Raw genomic sequence first — 13,870 nt, 5'->3', positions numbered from 1 at the left:
CAGAGCAAGAGGGATTAAAGGAGGAAGGGTGGCGTTACTAGTTAGGGGAAGTGTCGCAGCAATGCTTAGTCAAGACAGTCTGGAGGACGTGTCTAGTAAGCCGTTATGTGTGGAACTGAGGAATAAGAAAGCCCCATGTGAATGGAGCTATATTGTAGACCACCCAACAGTCTGAGGGATTCAGAGGAACAAATTTGTCAAGGGATTGCAGACTATTGCAAGAAACATAAGGTTGTTATAGTAGGTGATTTTAACTTTCTACATATTGAATAGACTTCCATACTGTAAAAGGATTAGATGGGATAGAGGTTGTCAAAAGTGTTCAGGAAAGTTTGCTTAATCAGTACATAGAAGTCCCAATGAGGTGGGTGTGATACTTGGATCTGCTAGTAGAGAATGAGACAGAACATTTTGTGTAGGGGAACACTTTGCATCTAATGTTCATAATGCCATTAGTTTCAAAGATAGGTCTGGTATGCAGTCTGAAATTCTAATCTGGGGAGCGGCCAATTTTGATGATATCAGAAAGGGGATCTAGCAAATATGGATTGGAACAGGCTGTTTTCTGTCAAAGGTGTACTTGGTAAGTGGGAGGCAGAAGTAAAATTTTGAGAGGGCAAAGTTTGTATGTACCTGTCAGAATAAAAGGTAAAGATAACAAGTGTAGGAACCCTGGTTTTCAAGAGTTATTGAGGCCCTGATTAACAAAAAAAAGGAAGTAGATTGCAGATATAGGCATGTAGGAACGAATGAGGTGCTTAAGGAGTACAAAATGCAAAGCAACACTTAAGAAATATATCAGTTGGCTAAAAGAAGGCATGAGTTTGTCTAGCAGACAAGGTGAAGGAGAATTCTAAGGGATTCTCCAGGTATGTTAAGAGCAAAAGGATTGCAAGGACAAAAAAATTGACCTCCAGAAGACCAGATGTGCATAGTGTTGAGAAATGGGAGAGTTCTTTAATGCGTTCTTTGCATCTGTGTTTACTCAGGAGATGAACAGAATCTGAAGAGGTGGGCCAGAATGGCACCCTGTACAAATTACAGAGGCAAAGGTGTCTTAAGGCAAATTAGGGTGGATAATTCCACAGGGTTGGCCAAAATGTTCCCTCAGACATTGTGGGAGGCAAGTGTAGAAATTGTCAGGGCCTTAGCAGAGATATTTTAATCATCCTTTGCATCAGACAAGGTACCGAAGGATTGGAGGATAGCCAATGGTGTTCTGCTGTTTACAAAAGGCTCGTTTTAAAAAAAACTAGGGAATCATAGACTGGTGAGTCTGATGTCAGTAGTAGGAAAGTTATTGGAATGTATTCTAAGAGACCAGATATATGAGCATTTGGATAGACATGGATTGATCAGGAAAAGTCAGCACGGCTTTGTGTGTAGTAAGTCATGTCTAACTAATCTTAGTTTTCTGAGAAAGTTACCTTGAAAGTTGATGAAGGCAAAGCAGTGGTTGTTGTCTACTTGGACTTTAGTAAGACACTTGACAAGGTTCTGCATGGGAGGTTGGTCAAAAAGGCTCAGTTGCTTGTCATTCAAGATGAGGTAATAAATTGAATTTGACATTGGCTTTGTTGGAGAAGTCAGAGTAGTAGTAGTAAATGGTTGCCTCTCTGACTGGAGACCTATGACTAATGGAGTGCCATAGGGATTGGTGCTAGGTTCATTGTTGTTTGTCATCTATTTCAGTAATCAGGATGATAATGTGGTTAATTTGATTAACAAATTTGCAGATGACACCATGATTGGCTTGCAGAGGGTTCTGCATCAGCTGGAAAAATGGCATATGGAATTTAATGCAGAAAAATGCATGTTGTTGCACTTCAGTGGAACCAACTGGTATAGGTCTTACACAGTGAATGGTGGCGCACAGAAGAGTGCTGTAGAACAAAGGGATCTGGGAATACTGGTTCATAATTCATTGAAAGTGGCATCAGAGGCAGATAGTTTTGTAAAGGAAGCTTTTAGCACATTGGTCTTTATAAATCAAAGTACAGGAGGTGGGATGTTATGTTGAAGTTGTTTCACACATTGGTGAGGCCTAATTTGGAATATTCTATGCAGTTCTGGTCACCAACCTACAGGAGAGATGTAAATAAGGTTGAAAAAGTACAGAGAAAACTTACAAGGTTGTTGCTGGGTCTGGAAGAGCAGAGTTATGAAGAAAGATTGAATGGGTTAGGACTTTATTCCCTGGAATGTAGAAGATTGAGAGGAAGTTTGATGGAGGTGTACAAAATTGAGGTGTATCGATAGGGTAAATGCAAGGAGGCTTTTCCACTGAGGTTGGGTGGGACTATAATAAGAGGTTATGGGTTAAGGGTGATAGGTGAAAAGTTTAAGGGGATCTTCACTCAGAAGGTCATGAGAGTGTGGAACGAGCTGCAAATACTAATGGTGTATGCATATTCAACTTCAATGTTTATGAGTAGTTTTGGATAGGTACATGGATAGTTGGGATATAGAAGGCTATGATTCGTGGCGGTCAATGGAGTAGGCTGTTTGAATGGTTTGGCATGAACTAGATGGGCCAAAGGGCCTGCTTTGGTGCTGTACTTTTCAATGACTTTATGATAGTCAATGAGACAGGTCACCACACTCTTCTTGGGCATTGGTGTAATTGACGCAGGTGGGTACCAAACAATGCCAATGCGGGAGGTTAAAGATTTCAGTGAACACACCATTGAGCTATCAGGCAGGAACTTGGAAGTATAAATTGGGAAAAGATGTTCTCAGGGAAATGTACGACAGGAATGTGGCAAATGTTCAGGGGATATTTGCATGATGTTCTGCATAGGTACGTTCCAGTGAGACAAGGAAGGGATGGTAGGGTACAGGAACCGTGGTGTATAAAGGCTGTTGAAAATGTAGTTAAGAAGAAAAGAAAGGCTTATGAAAGGTTCAAAAAATTAGGCAATGAAAGATCTAGAAAATTATAAGGCTAGCAAGAAGGAGCTTAAGAATAAAATTAGGAGAGCTGGAAGGGACCATGAGAAGGCCTTGGCGAGCAGGATTAAGGAAAACCCCAAGGCATTCTACAAGTATGTGAAGAGCGAGAGGATAAGACGTGAGAGAATAGGACCAATCAAGTGCGACAGTGGAAATGTGTGTATGGAACTGGAGGAGATAGCTGAGGTACTTAATGAATACTTTGCTTCAGTATCCAGAACGGAAAAGGACCTTGGTGATTGTAGGAATGACTTACAGCAGATTGAAAAGCTTGAGCATTTAGACATTAAGAAAGAGAGTGTGTTGGAGCTTTTGGAAATCATCAAGTTGGATAAGTCACTGGAACCAGACATGCTACTGTGGGAGGCAAGGGAGGAGATTGCTGATCCTCTAGCAATGATCTTTGCATCATTACTGGGGACAGGAAAGGTTCTGGAGGATTGGAGGGTTGCAGGTTGCTACTTGGAACCAGCAATAATAGACGTGGAACAGGGTCAGGGAATTATTGCAAAACAACTAAGTCTATTAACACTCAAGCAGAAACATAGAAAATTGAGCAAGCGACTAATTTAAAACCAAGTTAACAGCACTATGCGTCTATAGCTCCCAAAAGGTTAAACTTAGAAACAATTCTTAACAGAATCTTACTGGAGCACAGTCTTAGAATGTCAGTTCAGAAGTTTCAGGGATTCAGGGGGTAATTGAGAGGAGAGACTTTTAGTTTCGAAGTGTAGCAAAGAGACGATCTTGAAGACGAAGATTCAAAAATACAGCGAAGAAGCGAATCTCGCAGAAATATGCCAGAAACGGCCACCATACCTTTCCGATAGCGATTCGGCAGATACAAAGTACCTCTCGGACGCTGATCTCACAAAGCGGCCACCATACCTTTACAGTGGAAGCGAGTTCACGATGCGGTCTGTTTCAAAGAGTCTACGAAGAGTCCATGAAAAGTGAGAATTTCACCAAGTAACTGACAGAAGTCCCTTTTCCAGGACAAGTCACCACATGCCCGAGACTTTGCAGAGGTCACCAAAGTGGGTGCCAAAAATCCACATTTGGATTACGAAATGTCAGTCACCTCCAAAATACACAGCGTTATCGACTACACACTCCCTTTTGGGTTCAATCGAAGCTTGCACTCTTCACTCTAACGACTCTGCTGTCCAAACATGACGACTCTCCACCAAAGTGTGTCTCTCTGGAGCAATCTCGCTGCTCTTTTTATACTCTTGGGGTAGGTCCTCGCATGACACTCACAGAAACAAAGTCATAGATTCCTAGTACATCATGTACCATCCCAGGAATTGAAACTGGGGTTCATAACAAGATGTTGTTCCTATAATCAAGAAAGGGAGTAGAGATAGCCCAGGAAATTATAGACCAGTGAGTCTTACTTCAGTGGAGAGAATCCTGAGAGGCAGGATTTATGAACATTTGGAGAGGCATAATATGGTTAGGAATAGTCAGCATGGCTTTGTCAAAGGCAAGTTGTGCCTTACGAGCCTGACTGAAGTTTTGAGGATGTGACTAAACACATTAACGAAGGAAGAGCAGCAGATGTAGTGTGTATGGATTTCAGTAAGGCATTTGATAAGGTACCCCATGCAAGGCTTATTGAGAAAGTAAGGAGACGAGAGGGCACAGTTTTAAGGTGCTTGGAAGTAGGTACAGAGGAGATGTCAGGGGTAAGTTTTTTTTGCAAAGAGTGGTGAGTGCGTGCAGTGGGCTGCTGGCGACAGTGGTGGAGGTGGATACGATAGGGTCTTTTAAGAGACTCCTGGATAGGTACATGGAGTTTAGAAAAATAGAGGGCTATGGGTAACCCTAGGCAATTTTTAAAGTAAGTACATGTTCGGCACAGCATTGTGGGCCGACAGGCCTGTATTGTGCAGTAGGTTTTCTATGTTCTATGTTTATAGGTCTTCAGACTTCGATGTCTCTAATCTGGCTCTTAGCAGATTTTGGATCTCATGGTTCATCCAGGCTTCTGATTGGGGAAGACTCTGAATAATTTTGTGGGGACATACTTGTATAAATACTGTATTTAATATTTCATATTATGAGCTCCTGGGGCTCTGTATCATCCCAGAGGTTAACACTGTTCCATTAAGGGTTCCTTTGTCTCTATAAGATCACAACAATCTGTATAATTCTACAGCACTGCATCTGGACAAGGAGTTAGGGTGCTTACATTTAAAATCTAGATGTGTTTTATGCTAGCCTGAATAGGAATGAAAAATATTTTTCTTATTCGAAGATATTATACACAAATTAATATTTTGTATGGATAGTTGATTCACATTGCTTACTGTTTATAATTTCTGCTCTCCCCAGATATAATGGAGAATGGGACTTGGCTTGCAAAGCTCTGGATGATGTGTTGTATAGAGCTCAATTGGAAATGTTTCCAGAACCTCTACTGGTGGGTAATCATGAGACATTTAAGATTTAGAGCTTATTCCATTGGGTTATGATTTTTAAAACTGCTCTTTTATGACAACTTAGATCTCCAAATGCAAATATGTACTTAGAACATTACATCACAACACAGGTCCTTTGGCCCACGATGCTGAGGCAACTTTTTTAAACTTACTGTAAGACCAATCTAACCCTTCCCTCCCATATAGCCCTAATTTTTTTCTATCATCTATGTGCCAATCTAAGAGTCTTTAAAATGTCCTTAATGTATCCTGCCTCTACCACCACCTTTGGTAGCACATTCCACGCTGACCCTAACCCTCAACTCACCTTAGAACTATGCTCACTCATATTAGCATATCCACCCTGGGAAAATGTCTCTTGATCTATGTCCCTTATCAGAACAGAGATGAGGAGGAATTTCTTTAGCCAGCTGGTAGTGAATCTGCAGAATTCAATGCCTGGCTGTGGGGGCCAAATCATTGGGTATATTTAAAGCAGAGATTGATAAGTTCCTGCTTAGTAAGGGTGTCAAAGGTTACGGGGAGAAGGTAGGAGAATGGGGTTGAGAGGGATAATAAAGTAGCTGTAACTCCCTGGGTCGCCTCAGGCTCGCTCAGCTCGTTCTTGTCTAGGGGGAGCAGCCTTCGGCCCCGCCAAACTGGGTAATCAGCTGGTGTGGATGCTGTGTGATGTCCCCGCCTCGCCCAAAACCAGACAGTACACCATATGCGATTAAATGAGTACAATTTATAAAGGTTACTATAACTAAGTGATTAATAACGATACAGTATATATGAAGAGAAAATTAAAGAAAAGGCGCCAAACTTATCAAAGTCCAAACCACTTCGTGCACAACCGTTGGAGCTCAATTACTGAAGTCTTCTGGCCACCATTCGATCCCCTCCGAACTCCTCGACTCTTCAAACAGCTCAGGACCCTCCGAGTGGTCAACCAAGCACATCTAGTTTCATCCCCCCCCCCTCCTCGGAGAATCTCCCGGCCTCGGACCCCCCTTTGGGGTCCGATCCTCGCCCAGCTTAGAGCATTGCGTCCTCTCTCTCGACCCCCTCGCGCCGATCTCCCCAAAAGCCCGTCAACAAAAGCTTACAGACTCAGAAGAAAGAACATTAATCCCCATTTGGTTTACAAAGGAATACCATTCTCGTTATCAGTAAATTAGCATTCCTGCTAGTTAACAAAAGGAAACCCTTTCCCAACAGTAACAAAGAAAAAAAAAGAAACCCCCTTTACATAGCCATGATGGAATTGTGGAGTTTCTATGCTTTATCATCATCTTGTTTATAAAATGGCAAATGCTGAACCTAATGAAACTTCTTGTAGGTTGGAAATGCAATCAAAAATACATTGCCCCCTTCTGCCCTAAAATCTTCAAAAGATGCACCACGGTGTATTCAGGTAGAGATAACTCCAACCTCATCCAGAATATCTCGGAATGCAGTCACGAGTTTATCGATACGAGGACATCGATGGAAGAGGAATGGTAAGAACAAGATAAGTGTAAGGGAGATGGTTAGAATTGGATCAAAATAACCTTTAATATTTCATAACTATGCACAAAGCAATCTACCCATTGTTGCATAAGGTGGTATGACATTTTAGATTTTAGTTTGGATAAGAAGTAGTTCATTTGAATTAGATAACACAAGATGGAAAAAAGTGGTGTCAAAGTACATTTATTATCAAAGTATGTGTAGAATATACAATTTTAAGATTCATCTTTTTGAAAAAAGCTGTCAAAATACATTTATTATCGAAGTATGTAAACCATATACAATCTTGAGAAGCCACCATGCCATGAAACAAAGAAGCAATAACATTCACAAAAACACCACAAAGAGAGTCATACATCCAGTGTGCAAAGAAGAAACAACAGATCGTGCAAACAATTAAAAAACAAACAAGCCACAGAAAATGAACCGCACAATCCCCAAAAGTAAGTCCTCAGCCACATAGTCAGGCTCAGTGCTGAGGTGAGTGCTGATGGCTGCAGGCCACAGCCATGGAGCCAGACTCAGTGCTGAGGTAAATGCCAATTGTATAGGCCGCAGCTGCAGAGTCAGTTCAGCACTGAGTCGAGTAAAGCCTCACGGAGTAGTGAACCAAACACCAGTTTGTCCTCTGCACTCGGCCCCGAAGGCCTTCATCATTTAAATCTAGCTCAGCACTTAAATCATCAGTTTGTTATCCGCTCGCAGGCCTGGGTGGGCCCTGCCAATTCAATCCAGCCCAAATTTCACTCCATCCCCAGGTACGCTCCAGTAGTGGCCATCTCAGCCATACCTGCATACCCGAGAGCACAGACAGTTCAAAAGCTCATCTCCCAGTTTGGAAATTACAGGCTGCTGACTGCAGTGATCATCATCTTGTCAAAGTATACTTAGTAGAATTTTTAGTAGTTTTGTTAGCTGCCTGCAAAGTATCACCACATCTCCTCAGCACATCTATGCGAGTCAACCTGTGCACTTCATTAAATATTTCTGAAGGTACATACTGTAACTTAACATGGACTGGGAATTAGTTACCTGCATATCATCCTAAAGGATTGCAAGGGTGAAAGAGAAATGGCCAGGAGAGCACAAGAGAACTATGTAGTACTGCCCCCAACCCCAGACAATAAATAAGGAAATCTATGATCATTTATGGTTCACTAAAGGGGCTCCCTATTATTGCTGTAGTGGTTATGGTATTGTTGGACCAAACTGAAATTTGGGTTTTTAATTCCACCATGATAAAAACTGAAAATGAATTTGATAAATCTGGTGTCTTGTTGTTAATTTATAAGAAAGTGAATATTAAGTTCCCCACTGTTTTCTGGGAATAGCACCTTCACTCTCTTATTGTGTGATATCTTATGTGATTTCAGCACATACTTGAAATGTGTACTGCAATAGAAGCAATAGATACGGTTTTGCAGTGCCACTCAGGAAAAATGAAGCTGTATTTAAAATATTTTATTGGTGTTGATGAAAAGTAAGTTATTTGTTCCTCTTTACATGGTCTGATAAAAGATTCTGATGATTTTGCAACAAAACTAATATAAAAATCTGTTTAACGAACTTTGTATTGCTTTTGTGGTTCAGTTTAATTCATTTGATGCACTAGAAGGTATGGAACTCATAGAAAATTACCTAATAGCAATAAATTTGAGCAGCGTATAGAGATATGACATGGAAACTGTCCCTTTGTTCCATGGTGTTCATGCTGACCATCAAGAAACCATTTACACTAACTCTGCATTAATCTTTTCTTTGTTCTCCACATTATAATCAAATACTCCCTCTCTCCTTCCTATTCTATCATTCACCAACACACACACTCCTTCCTTTGTATTCTATCATTCACCTACATACCTCCTCTCCCCTTTCTATTCGGTCATTCACCAACACACCCCTCCCCCTCTTCCTTTCGTATTCTATCATTCACCTACACACCCCCTCTCCCTTCCTATCCTACCAATCAACAACATACCCACTCTCCCCTTCCTATTCTATAATTTATCTACACACCCCCTCTCCCTTCCTATTCTACCATTCACCTACACATCCCCTCTCCCTTCCTATCCTACCAATCAACAACACACCCACTCTCCCCTTCCTATTCTATAATTTATCTACTCACCCCCTCTTCCCTTCCTATTCTACCATTCACCAACACACCTCCCCTCTTTCTATTCTATCATTGACCTACACACCAGAGTCTTTGTGAAGTTGGAGGAAGACCAGATAATGTACAGAGAACACCCAGGGCCAGAGTGCAAACTGGTGGTGTGAGGTAGTAGTTTTACCATCATGCTGCTCTTCATTTACAGTTGGTATCTATATGTCTATTATGGTAGCTTGAATTGCTCAGGCAGTTACACAAATAGATTGGCTGTTCACTCTGGCAATTTGCAAGTTCAAATATATAGATGGGGAGGATTAACATAAGTGTTTGGAAGTAAGAGAGAACAAAATGGAAGTGTGGATGTTGACAACCTCCAGCTGTCCATTATACCATGGTGCTGCTGACTTATTTATGATAGTTGATCTCCCAAACCACTTCTTGTGAAACAGTCTTTCAATCCTATACTCATAGATCACAAATTTCACTAACTTTGCTGCCATTATTCACTCTGTTCTCAGCTTAACATGATTCATCTGATTCTTCCCTTCTTTTATACTTGTGTTCATCACAGGGAGCAGATTAAACATAAATGTACATAACAAACCATAGACACTGACAATTATTTTGATTATACTTTCTCCAATTTTGCCTCAAGATCATAAGGCATAGGAGCAGAATTAGGCCATTCAGCCCATCAAGTCCATTCTGCCATTTCATCATGAGTAAACACCGATCCCATTCAACCCCATACACCTGCCCTCTCACCATATCCCTTGATGCCCTTACCAATCAGGAATCTATCAACTTCCACTTTAAATATACCCACAGACCTGTCCTGCACCACAGTCTGTGGCAGAGCCTTCCACAGATTCACCATTCTTTGGCTAAAAAAATTCCTCCTTACTTCTGTTCTAAAAGGTCACCCTTCAATTTTGAAGCTGTGCCCTTTAGTTCTGGATACCTCCACCAAAGGAAACATCGTCTCCACAGCCACCTTTTCTAGTCCTTTCAACATTTGGTAGGTTTGAATGAGATTCCCACACGTTCTTCTAAATTCCAGTGTGTACAGGCCCAAAGCTGCAAAACACTCCTCATATGTTAACCGCTTCATTCCCAGAACCATTGGTGTGAACCTCCTCTGGACTCTGCAATGACAATATATTCTTTCTGAGATACGGGGCCCAAAACTGTTGACCATACTCCAAGTGCAGCCTGACTAGTTCTCGTAAAGCTTCAGTACTATCTTCTTGTTTTTATATTCTATTCCCCTTGAAATAAATGCCAACTTCTTCTGTGGGACATATCTACCTTGTGCCTTGTGAACTATTCCCAGGAACTTAAGGCATCTCTGCTCTGCTATCATCCCTGCCTCTGTCCTCCACCAAGCCACCTGGGCAAGTTCCTCTCTCGTGCCTCTGTAATTCACTTTATTCCACTACGATACTGATACATGTGACTTGTGCTTCTCCCTCTCAAATTGCAGTATGAATTCAATCATATTATGATCACTGCCTCCTAAGGGTTCTTTTATGTTAAGCTGACAAATAAAATCTGGGTCATTACATAATAACCAATCTAAGATAGCCTTTCCTCTAGTAGCCTTGAGCACAAGCCACTCTAAAAAGCCATCTTGTAGACATTCAACAAATTCTCTCTCTTGCGATCTGACACCAACCTGATTTTCCCAATCCCCTTGCATACTGAAGTCCCCCATTACAATTGTGACATTACCCTTATTACATGCCTTTTCTAGCTCCCTCTGGAATCTCAACCCTACATCTTAGCTACTATTTAGTGGTCTATATATGATTCCCATAATGGTTTTTTACCCTTGTAGTTTCTTAACTCCACCCACAAAGATTTGACATTCTCTGACCCTATGTCACCTCTTTCTAAAGATGTAATTCCATCTCTTCCCTGTCCTTTTGATACAAAGTATATCCTTTGATGTTAAACTCCCAACTCTGACCTTCTTCAGTTCAGTTAGTTTCAGTTTCAGTTTATTGTCATTTAGAAGCCACAAATGCAATGCAGTTAAAAAATGAGAAAATGTTCTCCAGAATGATATCACAAAAGCACACAACAAAACAGACTACACCAGAAAATCCACATAACATTTGGTAATCCCCAAATCCTTAGTCCAGAGAGGCTGCTGCGTATTAATATCGCGCTACTATCTTAACACGTTCCCTGTAAAGGAGCTCCAAACCCAAAAGACAAAACAAGAGTACCCAGATACACCAAGTCAAGAGACCACCTTACAAACCAAAAACTAAAGCTACAAGACTTACACAAAACCACATAGTTACATATAGTTATAGTTCACATATACAAATGTGTAGTTACAACAGTGCAGATAATACCATAATTGATAAAAAACAGACCTAGTCCTTTCTAGTCCTTTCAACATTTGGTAGGTTTGAATGAGATTCCCATACGTTCTTCTAAATTCCAGTGTGTACACTGTACACACTATTTTACACAGTAAAAATAGTCCAAAGATATTAAAAGATTTTAAGCTCGAAAGAAACCACAGTACAGTTTCCACAAGTCCTCAGGGTCCCGATAGACTCGTCAACCCACGCAGGCGGCAGAAGGGAATATCCCCACTATGGGCTTCCATGGTGCCGGACTCAGCCTCGCAGACGCAGCACACAATGAAAGCTCCGTCAGACCCAGCCTTCGCAGATGCAGCACACAGTGAAAGCGCCCCGACCGCAGCGGACTCCCGAGTCTGTCGAACTTCCAAGTCTCCGAACATCCCTCCGGCACAGCCTCTCTGAGCACCATCCTCTGCCGAGCGCACTACAACGCCCCCGCCAACAGCCATCGGCAATGCAACCCTGAGGACTGAGGGCCTGTTCTTCTCAGCAGAGACCCGGACCTCACAAAAGCAGCAGCAATGAAGAAGGCCTTCCTGGAGATTTCCAGATGTTCCTCCGTACTCCCACATCTGTTTTTCATCAGATTAAGATTGTTCACGGCACCCCGCTTAACAGATAACAGATATCAGCTCCGGAGTGGCCGCTGCAAACTGCGTCGCGCCACCAGCCACGACTCAGTGATGCCCACAACGTCATACGCTGATTGCGCCACGAGTTCATCCACCTTATTCTGGATGCCATGAGCATTTAAAAACAGCATCTTCAGTCCTGCATTCATTGTCCTTATGAATTTTGCTTTTGCGGTACAACTTAACTCTTTGCTCTGTCTGGATTCGTACCCAGTCATTGGCTTGTCCTTTCTTAAATGCACATTTTATTTTACACCATCTACTTATAAACCTGCTGGCTCATCCTCAACTCATATTAGGTTTCCATTCCATTTTTCCTTTTCCTCTATCTTCAATAATAATACTTTCTGTAAAGTGCCTTTGAAATATTGTCCTTCCTAATTGTGGTTTCTTCTTTGCTGTAATCGACAGAGACTTTCACCTTTACACACTCTCTTGAACTGAACGAAGCAAAGCTCCCAATCCCCACCTTTCACCCACCATCCATCTGCGATATTTGACTTGATGCTTCTCTATATATTAGTATTGTCAGCTTGCTGGGCAGATTCCATAGCTATGTTATTATCAGCACATCTCCCAGACAAATATCCATACTGTGCTTCCAATTGCAACATTACTTATTTGGTTTCACTATCAGAAATATTTACTTTGTTCTTTACAAATCTCCACATGTCTGCAATTGACAATTAACTCCACTGTTAGAAGGATCCTATCCGGAAAGGTTACCTCTTTCCACAGATGTTGCATGATCTTATTGAGTGTTTCTAGTATTTTGTTTTTAATGCCTTTACTGTATATTTGGCAGTGCTGAGAATAGGTAGTTGTTACCTTTTATTTTACTGATTCCTAAGGAATCCAATAACATATTTTGATCATTGAGGAATGAAAATTTCCATTGTTTTAGTAACTCTTTAGTAACTAGATAACAAATTATACCTTCCAACCATCATGACTGTATTGTCTATTCCCTCTGTCACAATCAACATCATATGGCTATGTGTGTACACTGAACAGATTATAATTCAATGGGTTGTGTTTAATGGATTTCAAGCAAGGAAACAACTCCTGAATAAAATGAATAAACAGGACAAAGGTTCTAGTGCTTTCCCTGTGCTTACGACAAATAAACTCTCCTCAGGCTCCGACCGGGTACAGGTATTGATTTTAATTGATGTTAGAACCATAGAACATTACAGCACAGAAACAGGCCTTTTGGCCCTTGGCTGTGCCAACCCATTTTTCAACCTAGTCCTACAGACCTGCACCTAGACCATACCCCTCTCATCCATGTACCTGTCCAAGTTTTTCTTAAATGTTAAAAGTGAGCCTGCATTCACCACTTCAACTGGCAGCTCATTCCACACTCCTACTACTCTGTGTGAAGAAGCTCCCCCTAAAGTTCCCTTTAAACTTTCCCCCCTTCACCCTTAACCCATGTCCCCTGGTTTCTTTCTCCCCTAGCGTCAGTGGAAAAAGCCTGTTTGCATTCACTCTGTCTATACCCATCATAATTTTATACACCTCTATCAAATCTCCCCTCACTCTTCTACGCTCCAGGGAATAAAGTCCTAACCTATTCAACCTTTCTCTGTAACTCAGTTTCTCAAGTCCTGGCAACATCCTTGTGAACCTTCTCTGCACTCTTTCAACCTTATTAATATCCTTACTGTAATTAGGTGGACAAAACTACATACAATACTCCAGATTCATCCTCACCAATGTCTTATACAACCTCACCCTAACATTCCAATTCTTATACTCAGTACTTTGATTTATAAAGGCCAATGTGCCAAAAGCTCTCTTTACGACCCTATCTACTTGTGACAGCACTTTTAGGGAATTATGTATCTGTATTCC

At 41.4% G+C, this 13,870-nt stretch overlaps 1 protein-coding gene across 3 annotated transcripts in view; it reads left to right on the top strand.

Moving 5' to 3' along the window:
- Window positions 1-13,870, top strand: part of hycc1 (hyccin PI4KA lipid kinase complex subunit 1) — a 151,167-nt gene that overhangs the window by 115,362 nt on the left and 21,935 nt on the right. For all 3 annotated transcript variants that reach the window (XM_059944922.1, XM_059944925.1, XM_059944923.1), the window contains exons 9-10: window positions 5,290-5,377; window positions 6,718-6,877. In XM_059944922.1, the coding sequence (XP_059800905.1) occupies window positions 5,290-5,377; window positions 6,718-6,877 (248 nt within the window). The remainder of the gene's footprint in view (window positions 1-5,289; window positions 5,378-6,717; window positions 6,878-13,870) is intronic.

The sequence above is a fragment of the Hypanus sabinus genome, chromosome 20 (genome assembly GCF_030144855.1).
Source record: "Hypanus sabinus isolate sHypSab1 chromosome 20, sHypSab1.hap1, whole genome shotgun sequence".
Lineage (NCBI taxonomy): Eukaryota > Metazoa > Chordata > Chondrichthyes > Myliobatiformes > Dasyatidae > Hypanus > Hypanus sabinus.
The sequence above is the reverse complement of the archived record's forward strand: the minus strand, read 5'-3'. Positions and strand labels throughout refer to the sequence as shown.